Consider the following 25359-nt stretch of genomic DNA (forward strand, 5'->3'; position numbering starts at 1 on the left):
CTCCTGCTCTCTTATTTTCACTAGCTAGTGTCTGCTTAGGACAGGAGATATCAAAAGCCCTAGCAGGTGAACAGTGATGTGCTGCCTGCACGAGGGAGTGGCTACGAGTACAGCCCATCGGAGGACTGACAGGGAACAATCTCTACGGTTAGTAGAATCAGAAAGCGTGCTGTGTGTATGAGCAGGTGCAGAAATAAGAGTGCATACCTACACACGTGCCTAAGCCCACACTCTTCTGGAAGGACCCTGGGAATTGGGGAAGAAGGGAGCTTGGAATCACCAACTATCACATTTCAAGGCTGACAGCTGAAATTGTTTATCTCACGTTTAACTCATCACAAAGAGTGCGGCTCCTGGATTTTTTTAAAAGACTATAGACATTTTAGAATAAAACTGTTCTGTGACTCCTACCGAAAATATAGTTTTACTCTGGTACCCTCCGTTCAGTAAATTATTTTACCAGTGTGCTCCCGGCAGGACCCTGGGTGTTGTCCTTGCCTCTGCCTCCCCCTCATATGCCCACACATAGACCCAGTCCCCGAGATTACATCTTGGACCCATTCACTCCTCCCCATCTCTACTACCATGACTGTTGCCACACCCATCATCTCTCCCAAAGTTCCAGCTGGCCTCCCTCCACACCAGTCTCTACACTGCTGCCACAGTGATCTTTCTATAGTGGATCTGATCAGTCACTTTCCCCACTCCAAACCCTTCAATGGTTTCCAATCTTGCTTTGGATAAAACTCAAACTTCTCATACCCACAAGACCCACCCTCCATGGTCTGCCCTACCTGTCTCTCCAGCCTTGTTCTCATTCTCCCTTCCACTCACCAGTGGCCCTCAGGGGCATAGCTAGGTGCAATGGCTTGCACCTATAATCCCAGCTACTTAGGAGGCGGAGGCGGGAGGATCACTCGAGCCCAAGGAGTTGGAAGCTGTGGTGAGTTATGATCACCCACTGCACTCCAGCTTGGGGAGGAGTCATAGCGTGAGACCCCTGTCTCAAAACAAAAAGCCTCAGGGCCTTTGTCCAAGCTGTTCTCTCTGGCTGCAGCAGCATCCCAGGCCCTCTGTGCCAGGTGTTCCTCCGTGAGTCCTAGGGTGACATCTTTTTCATCAGGGTCTGTTTTTCAGGTGACCTCATAGGCACTCACTAAATATTTATGGAATGGATGTCTTTTGTTTGTTTCATTACAGGTATTGAGGATGCAGAAAGTTGGCATGGAAAGCCAATGCCGAGAGAAAGAGCAGATGCCATTATCAAATTAATTGAGAGCCAGATAGAGACCAGCAGGAATCTTGACCCACAGCTCCCCATTGAGGACTCACCTGAAGTCAACATCACAGATGTAAGGATGACCTCTCCACCTGATTACAGAGTTGGTGACAAGGTAGGCAGAAAGGTGGATAATTGAATAAATCAGGTACGTCAACTGCTTTGTTCTCTAATGTTGTTCGTATGTACACAGGATTCTTTTATTCTGGTCTCCATGGACGAACCAATTATTAGAGTGACATGTAACTAACAGTTTGTAGGCAATAAAGAGAGGTTTGCCGTTTTTAAAAAATACATTTAGGGGTCCAAAGTGCAGCTGTGTCACGTGGATAGATACTGTGTAGTGGTGAGGTCTGGGCTTTCAGTGCACCCAGCATCGGAGTAGTGGACATTGCACCCAGTAGGTGCTTGATCTTTCACCACTCCTGGCTCCCCTTCTCTTTTATTAGGTCTGATTTTTATTTTTGGCTTTCACGTGTGTGTCTGAATTTTCTGATTGGTCAGTTGCTATTTATTAGCTCCTGGTGTGGTGTGCCTCTTTCTAGCTTCCTAACTTTGGTTTGTGCATGAAACTGCCACGACTCTGTGTCTCCGCTAAGAAGACTGGCCCCAGGCGGGCTGACCTTTTGAACTTACTCTCTGAATTACACAGAGGAGCAAGCCAATTCATCAGAAACCTCAAAAAGGAATCAAATTATGCACAAAACTCTTGAGTATCAAGTCCTTTTGATTTTTAGCACCTTTACATCCTGCCTTCTGGTATATCATAGCAGACCTGACATAGGCAAGTTCTTTATGGCCTAGAGGAAGTAAGGTGGCGAGCCTAGGGAGGAAGGACACACTTTCTGATCCTTCTTTATTTGGAGAAATTTTGAGTGTTGCTCATGTTTTCTTAGCCTGGTAATGAGGGTTGAAAATAAATGAATTTTGAATACTTGAGAAATCAGAAGACAAAAACCAGAAGAAATGAGAAGGTGTATCAACAAAGGGTGGGCCAGGCACAGTGGCTCACTCCTGTAATCCCAGCACTATCCGGAGGCCAAGACAGGAAGACCACTTGAGCCCAGGAGTTCAACACTAGCCTGGGCAAAGTAGTGAGACCCCATCTCTACATAGAATTTAAAAATTATCCAGGCATGGTGCCATAATATGGTTCCAGCTACTCTGGAGGCTGAGGCAGGAGAATCACCTGAGTCCAGGAGTTTGAGGGGATAGTGAGCTATGACTGGGCCACTGCACTCCAGCCTGGGCAACGGAGCGAGACTCTGTCTCAAAAAAAAAAAAAAAAGTTTGAGAAAACTATATAACTCCATAGTTGCATAATTGGTATGAAAATGTGTAAAAAGCGGGGGGACCATTTTTAGGAATACATAAAATATCAAAATTGACTAAAAGAGGTATAAAAAACTTAAATGGATCAATAGCCCTAGAAAAAAATGGAGAAAATTATCCAAGTGCTATACCCCCAAAGCACCAGGCTCACCAGGTTATATAAGACTGACTCATTTTTAACCTTTATGAAAAGAGTAATTTCTAAACTGTTTCAAATTTTTCCAAATACGGAGGAAGATGAAAATGTCATCCTGATTTACTTATGAAGCGAAAATGTGACAAAGCTAGCCTAAAGAAAACTGTAGAGCAACTTTCTTTATGAATACCAATATAAAAATTCTAAATAGAACATTAGCCCATCTCAACTTCATTAGTACATTAAAAAAATTAAATGAATCAGTGAGCTCAAATTAGTAATGCAGATGACTCATGCCAGGAGATGTAGGAATAGAATTCACTGTTCTAGTGTTAGGTCAAAGGAAGGGGGGAAGTGTGATCATCATCATACACACTAAACAAAAGCAATTCATAAAATTCAACATTTTTTTTTTGAGATGGAGTCTAGCTCAGTCACCCAGGCTGGAGTGCAGTGGCACAGTCTCGGCTCACTGCAACCGCTGCCCCCGGATTCAAGCGATTCTCCTGCCTCAGCCTCCCAAGTAGCTAGGATTACAGGCTCCCGCCATCATGCCCAGCTAATTTTTGTATTTTCAGTAGAGATGGGGTTTCACCTTGTTAGCCAGGCTGGTCTCGAACTCCTGACCTCAGGTGGTCTGCCTGCCTCAGCCTCCCAAAATGCTGGGATTACAGATGTGAGCCAGCACACCTGGCCAAGTAATTTGAAAAATATAATGAGAACCGTTAATGTCGGAAATCTCACTCTTGAGCTGTGGAGTGTTTACCTGCTTAGGAAGTGGGGGTTGGGGGAGGGGGGGATGTTAACTAAAAAGAGCACAATTTGAGAAAAACTTGGGTGCCACATCAGCCATTTAGTATGGATTTAAGATTGGCTAGCAGTCCATGTTTATGACATTAAAGGAAATTTTTGGTGAGTCACGAATTTACTTTCTTCAAGATAGATGATAATTTGTCATTCTACAATATGGTACCTTCCTTCTGTAGTCGTTCCTTCTAAATGCATTTGAAGAAACTCTACCACCTGATTGTCTCTGTCTTCTAGATAGCTACTCGGAAAGCATGCGGTCTGGCTCTGGCTAAGCTGGGCTACGCGAACAACAGAGTCGTTGTGCTGGATGGTGACACCAAGTACTCTACCTTCTCTGAGATATTCAACAAGGAGTACCCTGAGCGCTTCATCGAGTGCTTTATGGCTGAGCAAAACATGGTGAGTGTGTAGTGTCTCTCAGGGCTTCTTACAATCAATGGCCCACTGGACACAGGAGGCCCAGCCTGTGCTAGTTTTTCTTTCCATTTATGAAAGCAAAAGGACTGGAAAAAAATTTCCTGGGAAGCAGGGGGCAAGTAGCCAGGTGGAGTCTGAGAGGTGGCTTCTAGGTCTGCTAGGAGGGCCGTAATAGACTGCTCGGCACTTGGAGTCTGCAAGTTGGCTGAGGGCAGCAGGCCCAAGGCCACAGACAGTGGGTCCTCTGAGCCTAGAACCATCTGAACCCAGGGCTCTGGGCCTGAAGCATCCCAGGCTCCCTAGTAGCTCCTTCTGCCCAATTCTGCAACCACCCAGAGGCACACTGGTTGAGGATCACAGGGAATGCAGAGTTTCCTTCTCTCCACTGTAGAGGGGCCTAATATATCACAGAAATGCAAATGTTGCACTTACTTCAATCACAGGAATATCAATGCTTAGAGCTGGTGCCTTAGGCAAAGCCATTCTGCTTATCTATGCCTCAGTCTCTCCCCAGAGTGATATTAATGCAGGGAGTATCTCAAGCACATGCACACAAGCACACCCCTCTCGAGAGGAAGGAGTTACGGCCAGTAAACCCTTTGAACTCTAAAGCTCTGCGCGTCATAGAAGATGATGCCCAGCTCCTGTCATTATGCCAGAAAACCACAGGCCAGCAGGTCTTATGTGACCACCAGTGACTTTATTTGGAACAAGTAGTATTTTTAAAAAAAATTTTTTAAGACGAAGTCTCGCTCTGTCGCCCAGGCTGGAGTGGAGTGCTCAGCTCACTGCAAGCTCCGCCTCCCGGCTTCATGACATTCTCCTGCCTCAGCCTCCCAAGTAGCTGGGACTACAGGTGCCCACCACCACACCCGGCTAATTTTTTGTATTTTTTAGTAGAGACGGGGTTTCACTGTGTTAGCCAGGGTGGTCTCAATCTCCTGACCTCGTGATCTGCCCACCTCGGCCTCCCAAAGTGCTGGGATTACAGGCGTGAGCCACCGCGCCCAGCCAGCATTTTAAATTTTTTAAAAATTAGTTGCCAGCATTTAAAAATCAGATTATAGGTGTAGTGGCACAAGCCTACAGTCCCAGCTACTCGGGACTCTAAGGCAGGAGGATGCTTGATCCCAGGACTTTAACGCTGCAGTGTACCACTGCATTCCAGCCTGTGAAACAGCGAGACCCCATCTCAAAAAAGCAAAAGAATCAGGAGGTCTTATATAGAATACACATTTCTGGATTCTTTTGAAAAATGGGAAGAACTACTACCATAGGGTGGCATTCCCTCCTGACGCCAGTTGACTGAAGCCAAACAGCAACCCTGTTGAGATGGGTGCCCCCACAGCTCCCCATGCTCTGCTGGGCCATTTGGGTTTTTTGTTGTTTTTTTGGTTTTTGGTGTTTTTTTTTTTTTTTTTTTGAGATGGAGTCTCTCTCTCTCTCACCGAGGCTGGAGTGCAGTGGCACGATCTCAGCTCACTGCAACCTCTGCCTCCCAGGTTCAAGCGATTTCCTTGCCTCAGCCTCGCAAGTAGCTGGGATTACAGACATGTGCCACCATGCCTGGCTGATTTTTGTGTTTTTAGTAGAGACAGGGTTTCACCATGTTGGTCAGGCTGGTCTCCAACTCCTGACCTCAGGTGATCTGCCTGCCTCGGCCTCCCAAAGTGCTGGGATTACAGGTGTGAGCCCCCGAGCCTGGCTCATTAAGCTATTTTCATTTTGAATGGAAAACAATGCGATCCGTAATTTTCTGGATTAATGCTCCTATCAAAAATTTTGCTCCCCACCTCACTGATTGCCTCAGCACACAGCCATGTAGTCCACTCCGTCCCTGCTGATATGTTCTCACAGTTGGAAAAAAGTTGTAAAGAAAAGGCGAGCAGGTGGTATTTAGGGCCATGTTGAAAGAGGTGGCTACAATGTAGAGCTTGACCAGGGGCAGTCAGGGACAACCTCTCAGAAAAGGTGATACTTAAGCTGAGTCTCAGGTGACGAGGGGTGAGCCGTGTACAGATGTGGGAGACAGCATTTCAAGCAGGGGGCATGGCCAACTGTAGGCAGGCCCAGGCTTGGAATGTTTGGAGAGAAGAGGAAAGGCCAAGTGGTAGAAGCATGGTGAACGCAGAAAGCTCTCCAGGGCCCAGGTCATACGGGGTCTTATAGGCGCCCTTTTCAGTATCTCTGGTTCTATTGCAGTTTGCTGGGAAGCCGCTGGAGGGCTTTAAGCAGGAAAGCAACAGCCTGCGTTTTCCAAAACTCTGAAGACTGGAGAATGGCTTCACGTAGGAAAGGGAGGAGAAGGAGAGGGTGACTTGGACCAGGGCAGTAGCTGTGGAGTCGGAGGGAAGCAGACTCGTCACATATTGCCTTGGCAGGAGAGCCAGCAGGATGCCAACGGCAGGTGTCAGGACAGGAACCAAGGCTGGTGCTTGAGTGTGGGTGGCAGCACCTGGGGGAAGGTGATGTCACCTCTTGAGATTGACAAGACTGGGGGAGAAGTGGACTGAGGGGCACCATCAGGAGCTCTGTGTGGGCCTGGGGGGTTGGGGCACCTGTTAGATGTACAGAGGGGAGACAATGGTATCAGATGGCTGGGCAGTAGATCAGTCAGTCATTTTCACATGTGGCTGCTCCACACCACTAAATGCAGTTTTCTAAACTACATATTCGTTGGCCTAGTTTTAAGCTAACATCATTTTTTTATTTTTATTTTTTGTAGAGATGGAGTCTTGCTCTGTCACCCAGGCTGGAATGCAGTGGCACAATTGTGGCTCACTGCAGCCTCAAACTCCTGGGCTCAAGGGGTCCTCTGGCCTCGGCCTGGCCACATCTACATTTTTAATCATAAATTTACGTAGTTGCAAAGGATGTAGTTGTTCACATACTGACATTTTTGATACTTTAATACTCAAGTCATGCCATTAATGATGACACTGGCTGGGCATAGTGGCTCACACCTGTAATCCCAGCACTTTGGGAGGCTGAAGCTGGAGGATTGCTGGAGTTCAAGAGTTCAAGACCAGGCCGGGCGCGGTGGCTCACGCCTGTAATCCCAGCACTTTGGGAGGCCGAGGCGGACGGATCACGAGGTCAGGAGATGGAGACCATCCTGGTTAACATGGTGAAACCCCTTCTCTACTAAAAATACAAAAAAAAAAAATTAGCCGGGCGTGGTGGCGGGTGCCTGTAGTCCCAGCTACTTGGGAGGCTGAGGCAGGAGAATGGCGTGAACCCGGGAGGCGGAGCTTGCAGTGAGCTGAGATTGCACCACTGCAGTCCAGCCTGGGCGACAGAGCGAGCCTCCGTCTCAAAAAAAAAAAAAAAAGAGTTCAAGACCAGCCTGAACAACATAGTGAGACCTGGTCTGTAATTAAAAAAAAAAAAATTCATGCCAAGCCACTTTTCTTTGTCAGAAATTAAATCCCTTTTTCTACTTGATTTCCATTTCCATTCTATTCATTTCCCCAATATATCTTTATGCATGAAAGCCTTTTATTGATTGTCCTGTCATTTTTCTCTGCAACAAAAATATGCATATAAATTGATAGCTTTTTTTAAAAATTATAATATAGGCCTCTGAGCATTAGGTTTTTTTTTCTGGACTGAGATAAAATTTTGATTATTATTAGCTGGTATGTTAGTGGATGAGTATACTTGTAGTTTGAATGTGATAGCATTGAAAACAGATTCTATTCCTGTTTTTCATTTTCATGATGTGCTATGAAACCTTACTCACATGAATAAGTAGATGGGAAGGGAAGTTTTGTTAGAGGAATGTCACTCAATTCTTTGAATTCCTTCCCAGTTGTAAGTCAAAAAATCACATAGTGATCTTTCATGTAAAGTTGTTTATAAAAGTTATTTACAGAGTTGACAGTTTCATTAATTAAGTTCTTCACTTTCTCTCCACCAGCATAGTTATTTCAAATTGCCCTCTTTACTTGGGTCTGGAGGTTCTGCACTCCAGGATGATCCCCCTGTAAGAGTCAGGTGGCTGAGAGCATGCCCTTTGGGGATCAGGTTGCTAGAAGGTGATTGTTAAAAGAGACAGTGGGAGACCCAGGGGCAGTGGCTCACGCCCGTAATCCCAGAACTTTGGGAGGCCGGCCGAGGTGGGTGGATCACCTGAGGTCAGTTCGAGACCAGCCTGACGAATATGGTGAAACCTCGTCCCTACTAAAAATACAAAAATTAGCCAGACGTGGTAGCGGGTGCCTGTAATCCCAGCTACTCGGGAGGCAGAGGCAGGAGAATCGCTTGAACCCGGGAGGTGGAGGTTGCAGTGAGCCAAGATTGCACCAGTGCACCCCAGCCTGGGCAACAGAGCAAGACCCTGTCTAAAAAAAAAAAAAAGACCATGAGGGAAGCACAGACCCTCCTTTTGGCAGATGAATGTAGACAGAGTCGATCTGGAGTTTGGGATCTTGAGTGTAACACCCACAGCCACATCCCCTTTGGAAAGCCTGTGTGTAGCCCCAGAGAGGTTCGTATTCTAGTTTGAAGCCTTCTGGGGTATTTGAGCCCGGACTTCTGGGGAGGGGGGGTAAGGAATGGCAATGTAAAGTGGGGATCATTACCAGAATGCAGATCAGGGGAGCATTGGGCCAGATGCGACTTCCCGAGGGTGCACAGGGCCCTGAGGACTTGCCCCAGCAGCGCCCATGAGGCAACAGCAGTGGGCCACTGCCACACTGCAAAAGCCGAGAGGAGGAAATGCCTTGAGATCAGGGGCCAAGTCAAGTCACAGGCCACCCAAGGTCAGGCAGCCTCTTGGTTTTGTGGCTTCGAGGTCCCTTGTGGGGATGGTGGCCTAGATGAAGTAGGCTGGGAAGATCGTGGAAAATGAGAAGGCAGGGGCAATGACTATAGGCAAGTTTTGAGAAGTTTGCTGCGAAGGAGAACACAGATGTAAAAGCAGGACAAGGCGGAGATGGGGGTGTGAAGATAAAAGGGGCTGGTGCACACCTGAATGGAAATAGAATGATCCAAGAGAAAGGGAAGTAGCACAAGAGGGGAGGAGGCGCTGCATGGCTGGAGACCCCTGTGAGAAAGCAGGAACAGGACAGATTCAGGATGTCCTGTCGGGGCATGGACCCTGGAAAGCTGCGGACACCAGGAGGGCAGGCAGGAGAGACTCATCTCTTGCTCCCTAGGAGCTATGAGTTGAGGGCACCGTCTGAGCAGGAGGGACGGACGGGTGCCCAGGGTTTGAGGAAAGAGGGGTGTGGGAAGGACGCATGCTAGAACTTCAGAGCAGTTCAGCAGGTGCAGAATGGGGGTTATCATGGGGACTGTGGGAGAAGGGGCGGTGGGGGCAGTGCCCAGGGATGTTCTGATTCATGTTCTCTGTGCTGCAGGTGAGCGTGGCTCTGGGCTGTGCCTCCCGTGGACGGACCATTGCTTTTGCTAGCACCTTTGCTGCCTTTCTGACTCGAGCATTTGATCACATCCGGATAGGAGGCCTCTCTGAGAGCAACATCAACATTATTGGTTCCCACTGTGGGGTATCTGTTGGTAAGGGTTCTAAATGCCATCATCTTGGTAGCCTTCCTCCTTCACAGAGAAAGATTAGCATGTGATTGGTTAAACCACGAATTTCCTTATGGTTCCATGAAGTTTGATTATTCAAGCCTTTTTCTTGAAAAAGCCATATTGTACTTTAAAAGTGTCAGACTCTCAGGGCAACTTTTGAAGTGCATCTCTCGGTGGTACTGTTGTTTCAGACAGTGAGAAACAGTTGCTTATCCAGAGTGCCCCTTGTGTGTTGAGCTGTGTGCAGGTTATGGACAGGACTGGCAGAGTCATGGAGCCTTTTCTGCCCTCGCTGTGGTTGCAGTCTAACTGAGGGCGAACAGCATCACAGAGGAGAGGAGCATTCTGGCTGGCTGCACAGCCTGCTCAGGTGGGAGGGGGGCTGGGACCACCATCACCACCTTCCTGCCTGGGGCAGCGAGAACCCTGGAGCATGACATAAACACACCCTTCTCAGAGTAGTAGTCACCTGGCAGGTGGGCTAGAAGGAAACCACAGGAAACGGGAAGCCAGAGAGGGGATTGAAACAAGGTGTGCAAGGTGGTGGGGGAGAAAACCAGGGGGGTGGGGGGGGGACCTGAGAGTGAGGAAAGAGGTGAGTGTGCCTCCTAACAGATGGAGCACTCTGCAATGGTGTGAAGAGCAAAACACACGAGTCTCCGGGATTCCTCACTTGGGAAACGTCAGAGAGTCATTTTCGTGAATGACAGAAATGACATGGGAAAGATGAGCCAGCTGGCGTGCCTGTGGCAGGCAGATGGGCTTACTAGATGTGGCTGCACACACTTGCTTCTAGAATGCCAGAGATGCACACTGGGAAGCCATCTCAGGGACTCCCTGGGAGAATGAGGCTGGACGAGATGGCTCTAGATGGAGCTGGAGTCACGGCTGTCTGGGTGAAGCTGGAGGCACAGGTGGTGGCCAGGGAGAGGAGGCGCGGCAGTGTTGCAGGGGCAGAGGGGCCTAGGAAAGGGTCCTTGAGCCCACCTGTGGCTGTGCTCAGTGTCAGTTTTGAAATAGTCACATGGAGAAAGTGACTCTAGGTTCCATCCAAAGAAGAACTGGAAGGCTGGGTGCAGTGGCTCATGCCTGTAATCCCAGCACTTGGTGAAACCCCATCTCTACTGAAAATAGAAAAATTAGCCAGGTGTGGTGGCACGCACCTGTATTCCAGCTACTCAGGACGCTGAGACAGGAGAATCGCTTGAACCCAGGAGGCGGAGGCTGCAGTGAGCCAAGATCACACCACTGCACTCCAGCCTGGCGACAGAGAGAGGCTTTGTCAAAAAAAAAAAAAAGCCAGGGCGGTGGCTCACACCTGTAATCCCAGCATTTTGGGAGGCCGAGGCAGGTGGATCACCCGTGGTCAGGAGTTTGAGACCAGCCTGACCAATATGGTGAAACCCCATCTCTACTAAAAATACAAAACTTAGCCAGACATGTTGGCACATGACTGTAATCCCAGCTACTTGGGAGGCTGAGGCAGGAGAATCGCTTGAACCTGGGAGGTGGAGGCTGCAGTGAGCCAAGATGACCTAGTGCGCTCAAGCCTGGGCAACACAGCGAGACTCCGTCTCAAAATAATAATAGTTAATTTTTTTAAAAAAAGAGCTGGGCTGTTGAGGTTAGACAGTGGTCCTAGGCAAGGCAGTGTGCATGGTGACAATCCTCTTCCTAGCTGAGAAAACCTAAGCTGCCCAGTGCACATTAAGATTTCTCTTTCACATTTCTGGCGAGAAACTACGTTCCCAGATACACCCTAAAGTACCCTGTAGCACCCTCAGCATGCTTTGAAGGTGTGTTAACTACTTGGAAGGCCTGGAGAAATGAAAAAGACCACTTTGGTATGCAAAACCCGGTCTCTGGATATAGAAAAGATAGAGCAGAAAAGGGAGAACAAAGCCTGAGGACCTTCCTAAAGAGAACGGGTTCAGAGACTTAGCAGGCCAAACTCAGGCCACCAATGCTCAGCCATCGTGGACAGTAACTTGGAGTGATCCATCTGAAAAGTCAGCTGAGACTTTTCAGTTGACTAACCCGAGGTGTCACAGTGTGATCTCAAGGGAGACAGGCGTGCAAGAACACAGTGTAAATGAGTTGTGAGGATGCAGCGGGACCATTTATGGGGCTCTGCTACAGCTCGGGACACCCTGTGGCAATAGGAATAATTGCTTCTTCAGAGCTAGAAGTGGGTGGAGGGCAGGTTCTTAATGGGGTTATGCTCCTGTTTTCATCGGGCTCTGGTTCTCTCAGGTGAAGATGGTGCTTCCCAGATGGCCCTGGAGGATATAGCCATGTTCCGAACCATTCCCAAGTGCACGATCTTCTACCCAACTGATGCCGTTTCCACGGAGCATGCTGTTGCTCTGGCAGCCAATGCCAAGGTATTTTTAAGGGGACACTAGTTTCAGACAGAAAATGCTTCTGGACTCTACTAGTTTTATACTGATGATTGGACTTTTTTTCCTCAACATAAAAGTGATATTCATTATAGAAAATTTGGTGATAGAATTCTTTACAAAAAAAACAGGAGATTATGCACACAAACACATTTGCCTTGTAAAAGAGTCAAACAGTACAGGATACTGAACAAAACCTGACAGCCTGTCTCAGTCAGGGTTCAGCAGAAGAAACAGGGACCATTCTAGGTGTTGTAAACAGGAGAAGGTGTTTAACAAAGGGTGCTTAAGAAGCCGCAGGAGCAAGCTTCAGGCAGAGTCCCAGACTATAGTGTTAGTCCCCAGTGGCTGCAGCCAGAGGCGAAGAAGCTCCTGCTGTGTCCTGACATCCAGGAAGCTGGAGAGCGGGTGGTAGGATACCACTACAAACGAACCCGGGTTCCCTGGCCCTGGCTTGCCTTTGGAACAGCTTAGGGCGCCAAGAGTGTGTGGGACCTCATGCAAGGGCATCAGATGGACAGAATCAAATTCCTGTTCAGAACCTGGCTGCACGGGAGACAAGGCAGTGTGGTCTTGATCTTTCCAGCCTTTCCCACTAACGTTCAGCAGGTTCCCCTTGCCACCCTGGACCTCGCCCATGCCCCACACAGGTAATCCCTGGCACAGTCGGGATGGGGACTGTACGTTCCCTTTCCAAGCACTCATGGGCGTTTCTTTGATTTTTTTTTTATAAGTGGGCTCCCACTTTACATATTATTAGGTACTTTTTTGTGTGTTTTTTGTTTTTTGTTTTTTGTTTTTTTTTTCTTTGGAGACAGAGTCTCACTCTGTCGCCTAGGCTGGAGTGCAGTGGCACGATCTCAGCTCACTGCAGCTTCCGCCTCCCAGATTCTCCTGCCTCAGCCTCCTGAGTAGCTGCGACTAGAGGTGCACTCCACCACGGCCGGCTAATTTTTGTATTTTTGGGGAGAGACAGGGTTTCGCCATGTTGGCCAGGCTAGTCTCAAAACTCCTGGCCTCAAGTGATCCACCCACCTTGGCCTCCCAAAGTGCAGGGATTATAGGCATGAGCCACCGCACCCGGCCAATTGCGTACTTTTAAAATTAGTTTATCTTGGAGATTGTTCTGTGATTTCACACGTTATAGGATTTCATTTCTAGAAAGGTCAAGAGAGGCGCAAAACAAGATTAGGTGATAGAAATTAGAGTAGAGGTTGCTTCGTAGTGGGGGGAGACTGACTGGAAGGAGGCACAAGGGAACTCTGCTGGCGGAAGCGCTGCTGGGCTTGGATGAGGGCTCCACGGCGGATGCAGCATTCAGGAAGGGCTGAACTTAGGATGTATGCATTTCACTGCAGCTGAGTTATGCCTCGGTGAAGACACTGAACAAAGATGGATCATAGCGTATGAATGAACAGTAGCGACGTTTCTTGCTATATTCTTTTATAATGCATCCATTAATATGTATGTAAATTAACAAATACTTTAGACATACAAGTGTTCATTTATACTGGTAAATGTTTATGTGCTCAAATTGGTCATAAAAATGTATTTACATTTTATTGGGAAAGGGGCCAGTCATCTTGTATTCAGATAGATGTTTATGGTCTTTCTAAGGATGAAACATTACAAGTTATTGTGGCAAAAGTTAATGTTTTAACATTCTATTCGGGCTTTCTAGTCAATGTGAGTCAGTGCTCCTGCCGTGAGTTAATGTTCTGTCTGCACAGAACAAGTCAGTGAGTATTGGGGAATCTTCCAAGGGGATTGGTGTGATGGCATGGGAGAGCTTGTCCTTCAGGGCAGCCCCAAGGTCCTGCTGGGACCTGTCGTCCACTGGTTGTAGATGCTCACCCCTTTCTCCAAAGCTTGTGTTTTTAGTAGAAAGAGCTGTCCTGTTCACACCCCTCCTTCACTTCTTTCAACGTCTGTTGTTGGAAATTCATTGTTTGCTTTTCTAAACCATGGCTCCATTTATGCCCTAGGGGATGTGCTTCATTCGGACCACCCGACCAGAAACTATGGTTATTTACACCCCACAGGAACGCTTTGAGATCGGACAGGCCAAGGTAAGGGCTTAAGCGCTCCTGCGTTATTCAGTATCATCTCCTGTAAAAAGAACACTTCTGAATCTATCACCAGGTATCTTCAGAGTTGAGACATCATCCTTTCTTTGCTCTCATTTTTTTAAAAAACAGTTGTGACCTTTACCTGCTTTTCCTTGGGAAGGAACATTCTATGAATTTCAACTTAGCCTGAACTTTTCTACTTTCCAAATGGAGTCTTTTGTTGTTGTTGAGTTCAAAGATAGTAACATGAAGCCACTTGAGCGGTTGTGACTATAATTTATCTTGGCCGCAAGCTAAACAAAACAGAAGCCAGCACTTTGGGAGGCCAAGGCGGGAAGATTGCTTGAGGCCAGGAATTTCAGAGCAGCCTGGGCAACATAGCGAGATTCCCATCTTTACAAAAAATTTTTAAATTAGCCGGGTGTGGTGGCATGCACCTGTGGTCTCAGCTACTCAGGAGGCTGAGGAAGGAGGATAGAGGAGTGCAGGAATTCAAGGCAGCAGTGAGCTATGATGGATCGCACCACTGTACTCCAGCCTGGGTGACAGAGTAAGACCCTATCTCTAAAAACAAGACAAAAAATAATAGAAATCACTTGAAATGAATAATCTGTTAGGTTCAGATTTTACAGATCTAAGGCCAGGAATAAAAGGGAACATGATCTCTGGTATTCTCACAAAAGCCCTGAGAAGTTCAGATTATCAGTCCTATCTGTAGATGAGGATTGGAGAAAGTAAGTGTCTTACTTAAGGGTTTACAGCTTGTGAGTACCAAGACCAGAATCCAGGCCTGAGTAGTGAGCCCAGTCTCCCCAGGCCTGCCCACCACGCTGACCATCCCCTGCTCAGCCTGCCTGTCAGGGCCATGCATGGAGAAAAGCAGAAACGTCTATGGAGAAAATAAGTGACTCTGCTCATCACCTAGGGAGCGGGGCTTGTAGACATTTTGGCATGCTTCCTTCCTTTGTTCTAGGCATACATGTATATTTTACACAGTTGAGATCATACTGAATACAAAGGTTTGCCCATAGCCACTCTTGAAAGAGCAGCAGGTAACATCCAGTTTGGTTGCTAAGGACTAGGCTGCTCCAGAATTCACAGTTGCAAGTGCTCAGAATGGCCAGAGTGCTGCCATAAAGCAGGTGTTTCCAGAACTGTCCACTGTGTGCCATAACGTAGCTGGAAAACGCCGCCGAGTGGAAAAGTTAGTGTTCACCTTTGGTGTTAACTACAGGTTCTGTTTCTATGGGGAGGGTCTCTTGACATTCACATGGTTTGCAGAGCTTGCTTATTTCTGTCGTCTCTTTTCTAATAATTTTCCTGTCCTGACAAAAGCAAGTAAATTTACTGATAGTAAAGGATGTGAGATAAATGTGTGTGATAACATGCATGGCATGGATCATTAAAGGGCTGGGCTTTGAAAAGAGGACATGGATATGTGTGCATGTGTGTATATGTATTTTAAGAGGCCAGGACATCCTTAAAGAAGGGGGTGGCTCAGAAACCCTTTCTGTACTATCAGCAATGGTTCTTAAGCTACAGGGAAACCTATACAGAGGGGAAGTGGAGAATAATTCCAGATGCCTCCGATGGGTAGCTTTGGAGGCAACAAACTATGAAAGAAGCCCAGGAACTCTGTCTTTGCTTGCAGAATAGTACGTTGTCGAGAGCGAGGGCTTTGATGTCAGCCCCGCCTGGCTGTGGGTCCCAGCCCTGCCCTGGGCCACTTCCTCCTCCTCTGAGATTTGCTTTCCTCAGCTGCAGAACGGTTGTGCTACTGAACAGATCTTACAGGGAGGCTGTGAGGGTTCTCAGAGCTCAGGCGCACAAGATCTTAGCACTCAGCGTGTTGCCAATGCCCAGAATGTTCTCATTAACATGTTAGTCACTGGAGTCCAATCTTTGCATGCCATAGTGATCTCTCAAACCAGACTCCTGATGGGTATGTGGCGTATCCATGCTCCAGGACAGCTGGAGCAGTGTAATTTCCTATCAAAAAGTATGTGTCCTGGCTTGTAAATGCATCTGATTTTTTTAGTAGTGAGTTATTAAGGAGTGAAATTGTTAGAATTGGGGGATAGCGGCATAGCAAAGTGCCTTCCACTTTGACATGCATTCTGTGTGTAGTAACCACGGCATTCTGTTTTGCTGGCACTATACCAGGTCCTCCGCCACTGTGTCAGTGACAAGGTCACAGTTATTGGAGCTGGAATTACTGTGTATGAAGCCTTAGCAGCTGCTGATGAGCTTTTGAAACAAGGTCAGTTGGTTGAGTGTGAGCATTGAAGTTCAAGCTGGGAAGAGGTAGGACTTCAGCTACCTCCTGTGCCCTGAGTGCTCTTTTTATTTTTATCCCTGCATGTTATTCTAAGTCTCTTTCTTGTACCAAGCTGGGTTTTGCTGTTCTACAGATATTTTTATCCGTGTCATTGACCTGTTTACCATTAAACCTCTGGATGTCGCCACCATCATCTCCAGTGCAAAAGCCACAGAGGGCCGGATCATTACAGTGGAGGATCACTACCCGCAAGGTGTGTGGGCATTGAGAATGCTTTGGAAGGTTTTGGTGTTTTTGTTTCCTTGACTGGCCACATGGCATGCTCTCAGGCATCACCTATAGTCTACCTCTCATCCAGCATGGCTTTGTTATTTGGTGTTCACTAAGCGTGGGGCCATACTCATACACATCTGTGTGTCCCCAACAGAGTGCACAGTGCCCAGTCACCAGGGCGGGTCAGTGGCAACACAGAGGAGTGGCTATTGCAGGCAAGCGAGGTGTCATGAAAAGCATCGCAGTTTCTTTGGGTTTGGAATGACGAATAGTATGCCCGAGGCCAGGCGTGGTGGCTTACACCTGTCATCCCAGCGCTTTGGGAGGCCGAGGCAGGTAGATCACTTGAGGCCAAAAGCTCAAGACCAGCCTGGTCAACATGGTGAAACCCCATCTCTACTAAAAATACAAAAATTAGCTGGGTGTGGTGGTGCATGCCTGTAGTCCCAGCTACTTGGGAGGTTGAGGCAGGAGAATCACTTGAACCCAGGAGGTGGAGGTTGCAGTGAGCCAGGATCATACCATTGCACTCCAGCTTGGGAAACAGAGTGAGACTCTGCCTCAAAAAAAAAAAAAAAAAAAGTGTGCCCCGACAAAAGAAGCAGGAATAGCAGAGAACACAGCAAGTGCAGAAAATAGTGTGTCAGGGAGAATGGGCTGGGCAGTGTTTGCACCTGGAAAGGTTAGGTGGGACAGATGATGTGATACAAGGAGGAGCATTGCGTGTTCATGCGGCAGGGGCCCTCTGAGCCTGCACAAGCGGTGCCTGATCTCTCGAAGGACTCCTGGGACCCAGCACACAGTTGCTCTCACACCTGAGGTTGATGACAGGGAAAGGGTGCAGGGGGGGATCCACCAGGGCAGGAACCATGGGCCAGGTGGAGTTGAAAGAAGTCCTGCCCCAGCCTCCCCCTGGCCCCACAAGGGGCATACTGAGAAGTGCCTCCCACGCAGGCTGTGTTCCTGCCTAAGGGATGCCTGCTAGAGACTTGGCACCTCAAGTGTGTACTGGGGACAGGTCCTGTTGGCACCCTCTGCCAGGCAGGTACCCAAATCCCTGGCTCCCAGCAGGAAAGCAGGTGCTCATGTCAACCACATTGTTCCTACAAACAGTCCAGGCGCATGACCGCCCTGTCCAGTAGGGAAAGTGTTAGAGCAGCAAGGGAACCTTCACGAGCCAAGAGCTAACCTTGCCAACCAACAGCCTCAAGCCAGCTAGTCACTTTTCTGCACTGTTAATTCGTTAGTTCTAACCATTTTCAGGTCCCCAACAGCTTTGAGAATCGGAGTGCCACAGACCCCCACACTCAGGCAGCCCTTACTGTAGGTTGAGGCAGAGCAGTTTGGAAACTGGCAGTTTAGAATAAGAACTCCGCAGGCCCATCAGAGTGGCTGTTCACATGAATCAGATTTTCCCCTGGGAAGCTGCAGATTCAAAGGCCTCTATGTGGTGAGACTTTAAGGCTGACGAGCTGCTTCCACAAAAGGGCCTAACATCCTTGTTTCCCCAGGTGGCATCGGGGAAGCTGTCTGTGCAGCCGTCTCCATGGATCCTGACATTAAGGTTCATTCGCTGGCAGTGTCGGGAGTGCCCCAGAGTGGGAAGTCCGAGGAATTGCTGGATATGTATGAAATTAGTGCCAGACATATCATAGTGGCCGTGAAATGCATGTTGCTGAACTAAAATAGCTGTTAGCTTTGGTCTTTTGGCCTCTTTACCCTGTGTTTATGTTTGTTCCAAAACCATCACTTAAATCTATACTGTCATGTTTTGTTTCTTAAAAGCAAAGCCAGCTAACACCTTCCTTCATCCCTAGTTCGGAAATTCAAGCTAACTACTTATCCTTTAAACTGTCACTGCATATGCAAGTACCTCTCTAATTTTTGGATCATTAAAGGGAGTTACACAACTTTTAAGTGAAAAAAATAGGTAACAAAACAACCACCTGATAGTAAGTTTTCTGATAAGACTATAGATAAGTGGTAGAGGTAATCAATTCTTCCAAAGTGTTTCCTTCGTGAATAACTGGTAGAGGTAATAGTTTTTTCAATGTATTTCCTTCATGAGTAAAGAAAATGTGGATTGAAGTATAGATTCCAGTAGCCTAGTTTCCACAGCACGATAACACCATGACACCTACTGCTGTTCCCACCTTGGGATTCTGTGTACTGCCATCCCACCTGCAGCTGCCCTGGAATTCCCTTCGCTGTTTGCCTTCATCTCCCTCCACGTTTGAGAGGCTGTCAGGCAGCAGCGAAAGCTTGTTAGGATGTCCTGTGCTGCTTGTGATGAGAGCCTCCACACTGTACTGTTCAAGTCAATGTTAATAAAGCATTTCAAAACCAGCTGCTTTATTCAGCACGTGCCTTCTGCGTGAATCAGTTTCTCAGTGGTCAGTTCCTAAATAAGGAAAGAGCTTTTATCCAAACCAGAAACAGTGAGCCATGGCCCCCACCAGTAAACCTGGGAAAGAATAATGGGCTGCAGAGGAAGCACTTGCTGGAGGACACCACCTGGCCTGAAAAGCTGTCCCTGAGCTGACGCCTTCCTGTCAGCTATAAGCACATAAAGTATGTGGCTAGAGGCCAGGCGTTGTGGCTCACGCTTGTAATCCCAGCACTTTGGGAGGCCAAGGCAGGTGGATCACCTGAGGTCAGGAGTTCAAGACCAGCCTGGACAACATGGTGAAACCCCCTCTCTACTAAAAAAGACAAAAATTAGCCAGACATGGTGGTGCACACTTACAATCCCAGCTACTCGGGAGCCTGAGGCAGGAGAATTGTTTGAACCCAGGAGGCGGAGGTTACAGTGAGCCGAGATCCTGCCATTGTACGCCAGCCTAGGAGACAGAGCGAGACTCTACCTCAAAAAAAAAAATTTAAGAAGTATGTGTCTAGAATCAAAGTGTCAACCAGAAAAAGATGAACCTGAGCTTCAAAACTAGATTTAAAATTCTACTAGATGTGTCTGCTGTGTCACATTCCTGTTTTGGCTTTGGTTTTGTTTTGAGACAGGGTCTCACTATGTTGCCCAGGTTGGTCTCAAACTCCTGGCCTCAAGTGATCCTCACGCCTGGACCTTCCAAGGTGCTGGGGTTAGAATTACAGGCGTGAACCACCATGCCCAGCCCACTCCTTATTTTTATTGCCCAAATTAAGTGGTCAGAGATCTTTGGAGTCATGACCAGTGTGACTGAGGAATTGTTCTAGAATGTGCGGGATAGAGATGGAAGCACTGGCCTGGGGCCTGGGTCCTCAGGACCTCCTCCTACTCCTGCCCTTGTAAGTCACTGAGCTGGTTTCCTGGCCTGTAAAATGAGCATGATGATGGCTCTGCTTATTTCATAAGATTTCAAAATTTATTTTGTAAAAATAGTTTCTATAGGGTGATTGCAGAAAATTTAGAAAATGCAAAGAAGCAAAAATGTTTTACCTCACTTACCTCACTACTTCGAGGTAATCACAGCTTCTCACACTCCAGACAATTTTACTCATTTGAGGTATACAATTCAGTGGTTTTCATTCTTTTTATGGCCACATACTATTCTATTGTATGGAGATAACACATTTTATTCTTCAATTCAGTTGATGAATGTGGATTAGTTCCACTTTTGTCTCTTGTGAATAGCGTTCTGACAATTCACATATTTTGTGAAGATGTAGGTTTCACAAAATATGTGAAAGGTTTTGTGTAGATGTAGATTTTCCCTTCTTAGGGACGTGTATACTAGGAGTGGAATTGAATTGCTGTGTCGTAGGATAATTCTGTGTACCCTTTCAAGAGTGTGGTGGGGGTGGTGTTTAAATACCGTATTGTGAGGAGTAGATGCAGTGACACTGAAGGTGGCTGTAAAGCATTACTTTAGAGGAAGGCATTCTAACAGACAAGCCACGCTTGGTTGTATTCAGGTGCAAAATGTCAGATTTGGTGAGACCACAGGACACATAAGCGCACGGTGGCAACAAATGGAGCAACAGATTCCATGATTAAAATGTGCAATTTCTAAACACAGGAAAGAGCCCCCAAAGCCTCACTTCAGTCCCCTAGAAGGTTCTGGGCAGAAACAGTAGGGCAGATCAAAGTAATGAGAGCACAGGAGCCATGATCACCCAGCGAGGGGAGTGAGCCCTGCTGCCAGCTTGGCCTGGCTGTGGCTTCTGAGTAAACACGTGTGTTTGTTAACTGTTAAGAACCTGGTAATGAATACTCCCTGGAAGATGCCATGGACCCTGGCCTCGGGCCAGTCCCCTCACCCTTGAGTCCTCCTAACATCTTATTGCTCTGATTACTTCCCATGGAGAAGCCAGCCAGCAGGGACTCGGGAACCGTGTGTCCCAAAACCTGGCTTGAATCCCCAAATCTGCTTCTTGACTGTGGGGCCTTGGGTAGCTGTAGAAGGGGATGATGGTGCTGATGACGGGGACAGCATGTATCCCACAAAGCTGTGGTCAGGATGTTGGTGCCGTCTTTTCGAAACACCCATGCAGGCCCACCCTGCATACCTGGCAGCTTCCTACTCCCCAGCACCCCCAGCACGCCCTCGGCTGGCCAGCCCCATCGGCCCCTCCGCACGATCCTTCCCCGCCTCGCTGGGATTATGTTGGGGCTGGCAGCAACCAACCCGCCTGCCCGCTCCCGGGCCAGGCAGCCCTCTGCAACCTGAGCTGCTCCCCTGTCCCCGCTGTCCCACCGCCCTCCCTGGACGCCTGCTACCCACCATCAAACACCGCCTCGCGCCGGCCCCACGCACCCTCCCGCCCCGTCGGCCCCATGCTTCAGGCGCTACCTGGAGGGCATGGCTCCTACCCGTGGGCACTCGCCTTCACCCTCGGAGCCCGGCCTTCCCCGGGCAGCTGGGAGAGGTTCTACCGCTTCACGAGGCCTCCTCGCCCTGCCAGGCCGAGGTCAGGGTTAGAGAAGCTGGGTCGTTAGATTCGGGAGAGCTGGAATGATCCGATGTGTCATTCCATACTTGGGTGAGGAAGCCGAGCACGCAGAGTTACCGCTCAGGGCAGGACCTGGGCTGCACCTGGTATCAGGGCCCACGTGAGAGATACCCTCCCTCCCTAAGTGTGTACCTGACGCTAGTTCTGGGTCTAACGGCAACATTCTAGTTCTAGGTCTAGTTGTAGAGGGTCTCCTGGATGATACAAGTGAGTGTCCACTGGCAAGGCTCCTCCCCAGGTAAACTTGTGACAGAGTTCTCCAGCAAAGAAACACCAGTCCCCCAGACACGGGAGGTCGAGCCACCGCCACTACCAAGGGAGGTGCAGAGGGACTGGGGGCTTCTCGAGTCTCAGCTTCAACCAAGGCCAACCAGATGGCCCCATTCCAGGTTTCAGTGTCCCATTCTTCCCACATCACTGCCCACGATTCACGTGTGAAATGTGGCGAGGCTGGAAATTCATCACTTTGGGAATCTGTAACTGGCACAATAAAATGTGTTTGATTGTCAGAACTGTCAGCCCTGCAAGTACAAGGAGTAAGGGAACTTTGAGGCCTTTCCTGGAAGCACCCTGGTTCTCTTACTGTGGCTTGAGCTGAGAGTTAGGGAGCCTGAGCCCATTGTGTCTTCATGGTACATAGTCAGGGTCACTAAGGATCATCCCATACCACAGCCCTCATAGCCATCAGTGACCACCATGACAGGTGCAGCAAGGACTTGAGCTCCCTGGTGCTTGTTTCAGTTGGCCCATCATCCCAAGCAACCGAAGTGACAGCTAGATTAATTGTGAAGCCACTGCAGGTCATGGATGGCTCATGCCCCACTTCCCACTGGGAAAATGCTCAACCCTGCACTCCAGCCCAAAGGCAGGACCAGACCAATCGCCAGATTCCGTGTGAATAGGCCTTTTCTTCCAGAACCTTACCCAGGGCCAGTTCTGGATTAGTCAGGAACCAGTTAGGAGACAAAAATACATACCTAGTATCTCAAGAAAGGGAAGTGAAAGCGTGTTTACTTGGGGTTTGAGGACTGAAAGTGCAAAAGGGACACTGAAGTAACAGAGTTGATGAAGGAAGAAGCTACAACCCCCAGAGCAGGGGGGGCAAAAATAAAGACGTTGGGGTGACCAGGAGTGTAGTAGTGAGCCTGGGAGCATGGAAGGCCTAGGGCTCTGGACCTCGAGGAGGGGCTGCTGCAGTGCATCACAGAAGGAGGAAGCCACATCGTCTGCTAAGAACGGGGCAGGAGGAAGTGTCTTTGGCATCGTCTTCCAGGTCACTCATTCTGTGTTCAGGGGCATCAATTTGCTGTTGAGTCCATCGGATGAGATTTTCATTTCAATGACTAGGCTTGTGTACGTGCTGCTTTTCAAATCTCCCTGGATTTCTAACTCTTCTCTTTTGTATCTCTTTCTTTCTACCCTTAGGTGGTTGTGTCAGAGAGACTATTAGAGATCTGAGGAGTCAGTAGCTTTACATCACAATAATGCAAACATCTATGAGAACTGCTCTGTGATCTGCTGAGAATTCTAAGCTGGTCAGTCTGTGCTTGCAGAGTTCAGCCGATTAGGCCCGAGAGGAGAACAGCGGTTCTCATTTTACCCTCCTCTGTTTTTCGCGTGATGACCCGAGGCCTGGGAGATACTGAGCCAGACTTGCCTCTGACTCCTTCCTTCCACATGCATCACACTCCACACACCACACACCACACACCACGGGGAATCTCCAAAGGGCAGGAGTGGGAGGGAGTGCAGCAAAGCCGAGAAAGGGCTCAGGCTCTGGAGCCCAACTTCATGAGTCACATTTCCCTCCTGTTCTTGTCTGAAAATGGGGATAACACTGGCACCGACATCCTAGGGCTGCTGTGAGGAGGGGGTGGATGCTCCCAGCCATTGCTGACAATGATGTGATTGGGGATCTTTGAGGATTCCACCCCGGAACCCTGACAGGTCCAGCCTTACTCTTTGACCTGCCCACTGACTCTACTCTCCATGACGGTGGCCAGTGCTGTTATCGTGAGGCTGTGGGCCCCACTTCAGCTTTACCTCCAAAAGTCCTGTGGCAGAATCCTGGGGTGACGTGTCCCCTCTAGGGAAGGTAGGTTGTCTCTGCCAGGATCCCAGCAGTATGACCGCACTAAGGAGGCAAGGTGATCTATCAGCCAGGGCTCACAGAGACCTGAGCCTTTTCCCCGCGCCTGTGGGCGGGCAGGCCGTGCTGGAGGGTGCTCAGGGCACCTGCTGGGAGGCAGGCAGATTCCTTCTCACCTGCTCACGCAGACCCAGGCTAACATGGACCTGCTATCCCTGAACTCCCTGTGCTGAGGCAGGGCTCACCCCATCTTTCCTTTATCCCGGAAGTAACCCTGCAAAAACACTGGGTTGAGCTGAGGGGTTCCTTTCGGCACACTCACCTGAAGGCACAAGGCCTCCTGTCCCAGAGGCCATCAAGACCAAGTGCAGCAAGCTGCTTCTGCACGGCCCCAGCATCAGGTCCTGCTTAGGCCTGTTTTTTTGGTTGTTTCTATTTTTTTCTCTGTATTTAGAGATGGGGTCTCACCTTGTTGCCCAGGCTGGTCTCCAGTGATCCTCCTGCCTCAGCCTCCAAAAATTCTGGGATTACAGGTGTGATCTACCGAGTCCCGACCCCTCTGTGTTTTCATTTGCTCTTTGTTTCCACCCAGGGACGGCCCTCACTCACCTGTGGCCCAGGTATGCTTGAAATGACACAACTACAAGTTGTATCATTGCTCTTTTCCTTGCCTTCTCCCAAACTCCACTAAGGATGCATGGAGGACAGGCGATGGGGTCTGACAGGTGCGATGCTCATCCCAGCCTAGTTAGCACTGGCTCATGTAACCTAGACCACAGGCCATAGCTGGACAGGGCTGGCGGGGCGACCTGCCCAGCTTGGTTCAATCAGGAATTTGTAACGGGCACTCAGAAATCTCACCTACAGCTGGGTGAGGTGGCTCATGCCTGTAATCCCAAGACTTTGGGAGGCTGAGGTGGGTAGATCAATTGAGGTCAGGAGTTCGAGACCAGCCTGGCCAACATGGTGAAACCACGTCTACTAAAAATACAGAAATTAGCCGGGCATGGTGGAACATGCCTGTAATCTCAGCTACCCGGGGGGCTGAGGCAGGAGAATCTGGCTTGAACCTGGGAGGTGGAGGTTTGAGTGAGCCAAGATCACACCACTGCACTCCAGCCTGGGACCACAGAGCAAGACTCTTCTGTCTCCGAAAAAAAAGAAAAAAGAAATTGCACCTACAGTCTCCTCACTCTCTAGTGGGCGTTAAAATGAACTTTCTGTAGCCAGTTTGGGCAGATGGAGGATATAGCCTAATCCTGGGTGCCCTAGAAGGTCGTGCAGGCTGTTCTCTGCACAAGGACACCTTCCTGGGGAGCGAGAGGGCTGAAATCCCTCCCGTGTCCTCGCCTCCAGCCGAGTACCTGCCCCAGAGCAGAGTGCCTCTTGCTGATCCGCACATAAGCCTGCAGGGGTGGGTGGGGGCCCTGGAGCCCAGACAGGCACCAAGGAATCTTGCAGCCCTACAAGGTGAGGACGGGGGAACTGTCGGAGTTCCACCTGTTGGCTCCTCTCCCTCCTGACCTTCCCACGGGAATCCTTCCAACCGTTGGCTCAAAGAAATTGAAGTGGGTTTCTCCATTGCTACCCTCGCCATCTAGGACTCCACTGTCCTTTTTTTTTTTCTGAGATGGAGTTTCGCTCTTATTGCCCAGGCTGGAGTGCAATGGCGCGATCTTGGCCCACCGCAACCTCTGCCTCCCGAGTTCGAGCGATTCTCCTGCCTCAGCCTCCCGAGTAGCTGGGATCACAGGCATGTGCCACCATGCCTGGCTTATTTTGTATTTTTAGT

At 48.8% G+C, this 25359-nt stretch overlaps 1 protein-coding gene across 1 annotated transcript in view; it reads left to right on the top strand.

Moving 5' to 3' along the window:
• Positions 1-18890, top strand: part of TKTL1 (transketolase like 1) — a 35190-nt gene extending 16300 nt beyond the window's left edge. The window contains exons 6-13 of the mRNA XM_004065112.4: positions 1201-1394; positions 3792-3956; positions 9338-9494; positions 11766-11896; positions 13897-13980; positions 16144-16240; positions 16392-16511; positions 18043-18890. Coding sequence (XP_004065160.1) covers positions 1201-1394; positions 3792-3956; positions 9338-9494; positions 11766-11896; positions 13897-13980; positions 16144-16240; positions 16392-16511; positions 18043-18215 — 1121 coding nt within the window. The 3' untranslated portion in view covers positions 18216-18890. The remainder of the gene's footprint in view (positions 1-1200; positions 1395-3791; positions 3957-9337; positions 9495-11765; positions 11897-13896; positions 13981-16143; positions 16241-16391; positions 16512-18042) is intronic.
• The last annotated feature ends 6469 nt before the right edge of the window (positions 18891-25359 follow it).

Source organism: Gorilla gorilla, chromosome X (genome assembly GCF_029281585.2).
Source record: "Gorilla gorilla gorilla isolate KB3781 chromosome X, NHGRI_mGorGor1-v2.1_pri, whole genome shotgun sequence".
NCBI classification, from domain to species: Eukaryota; Metazoa; Chordata; class Mammalia; order Primates; family Hominidae; genus Gorilla; species Gorilla gorilla.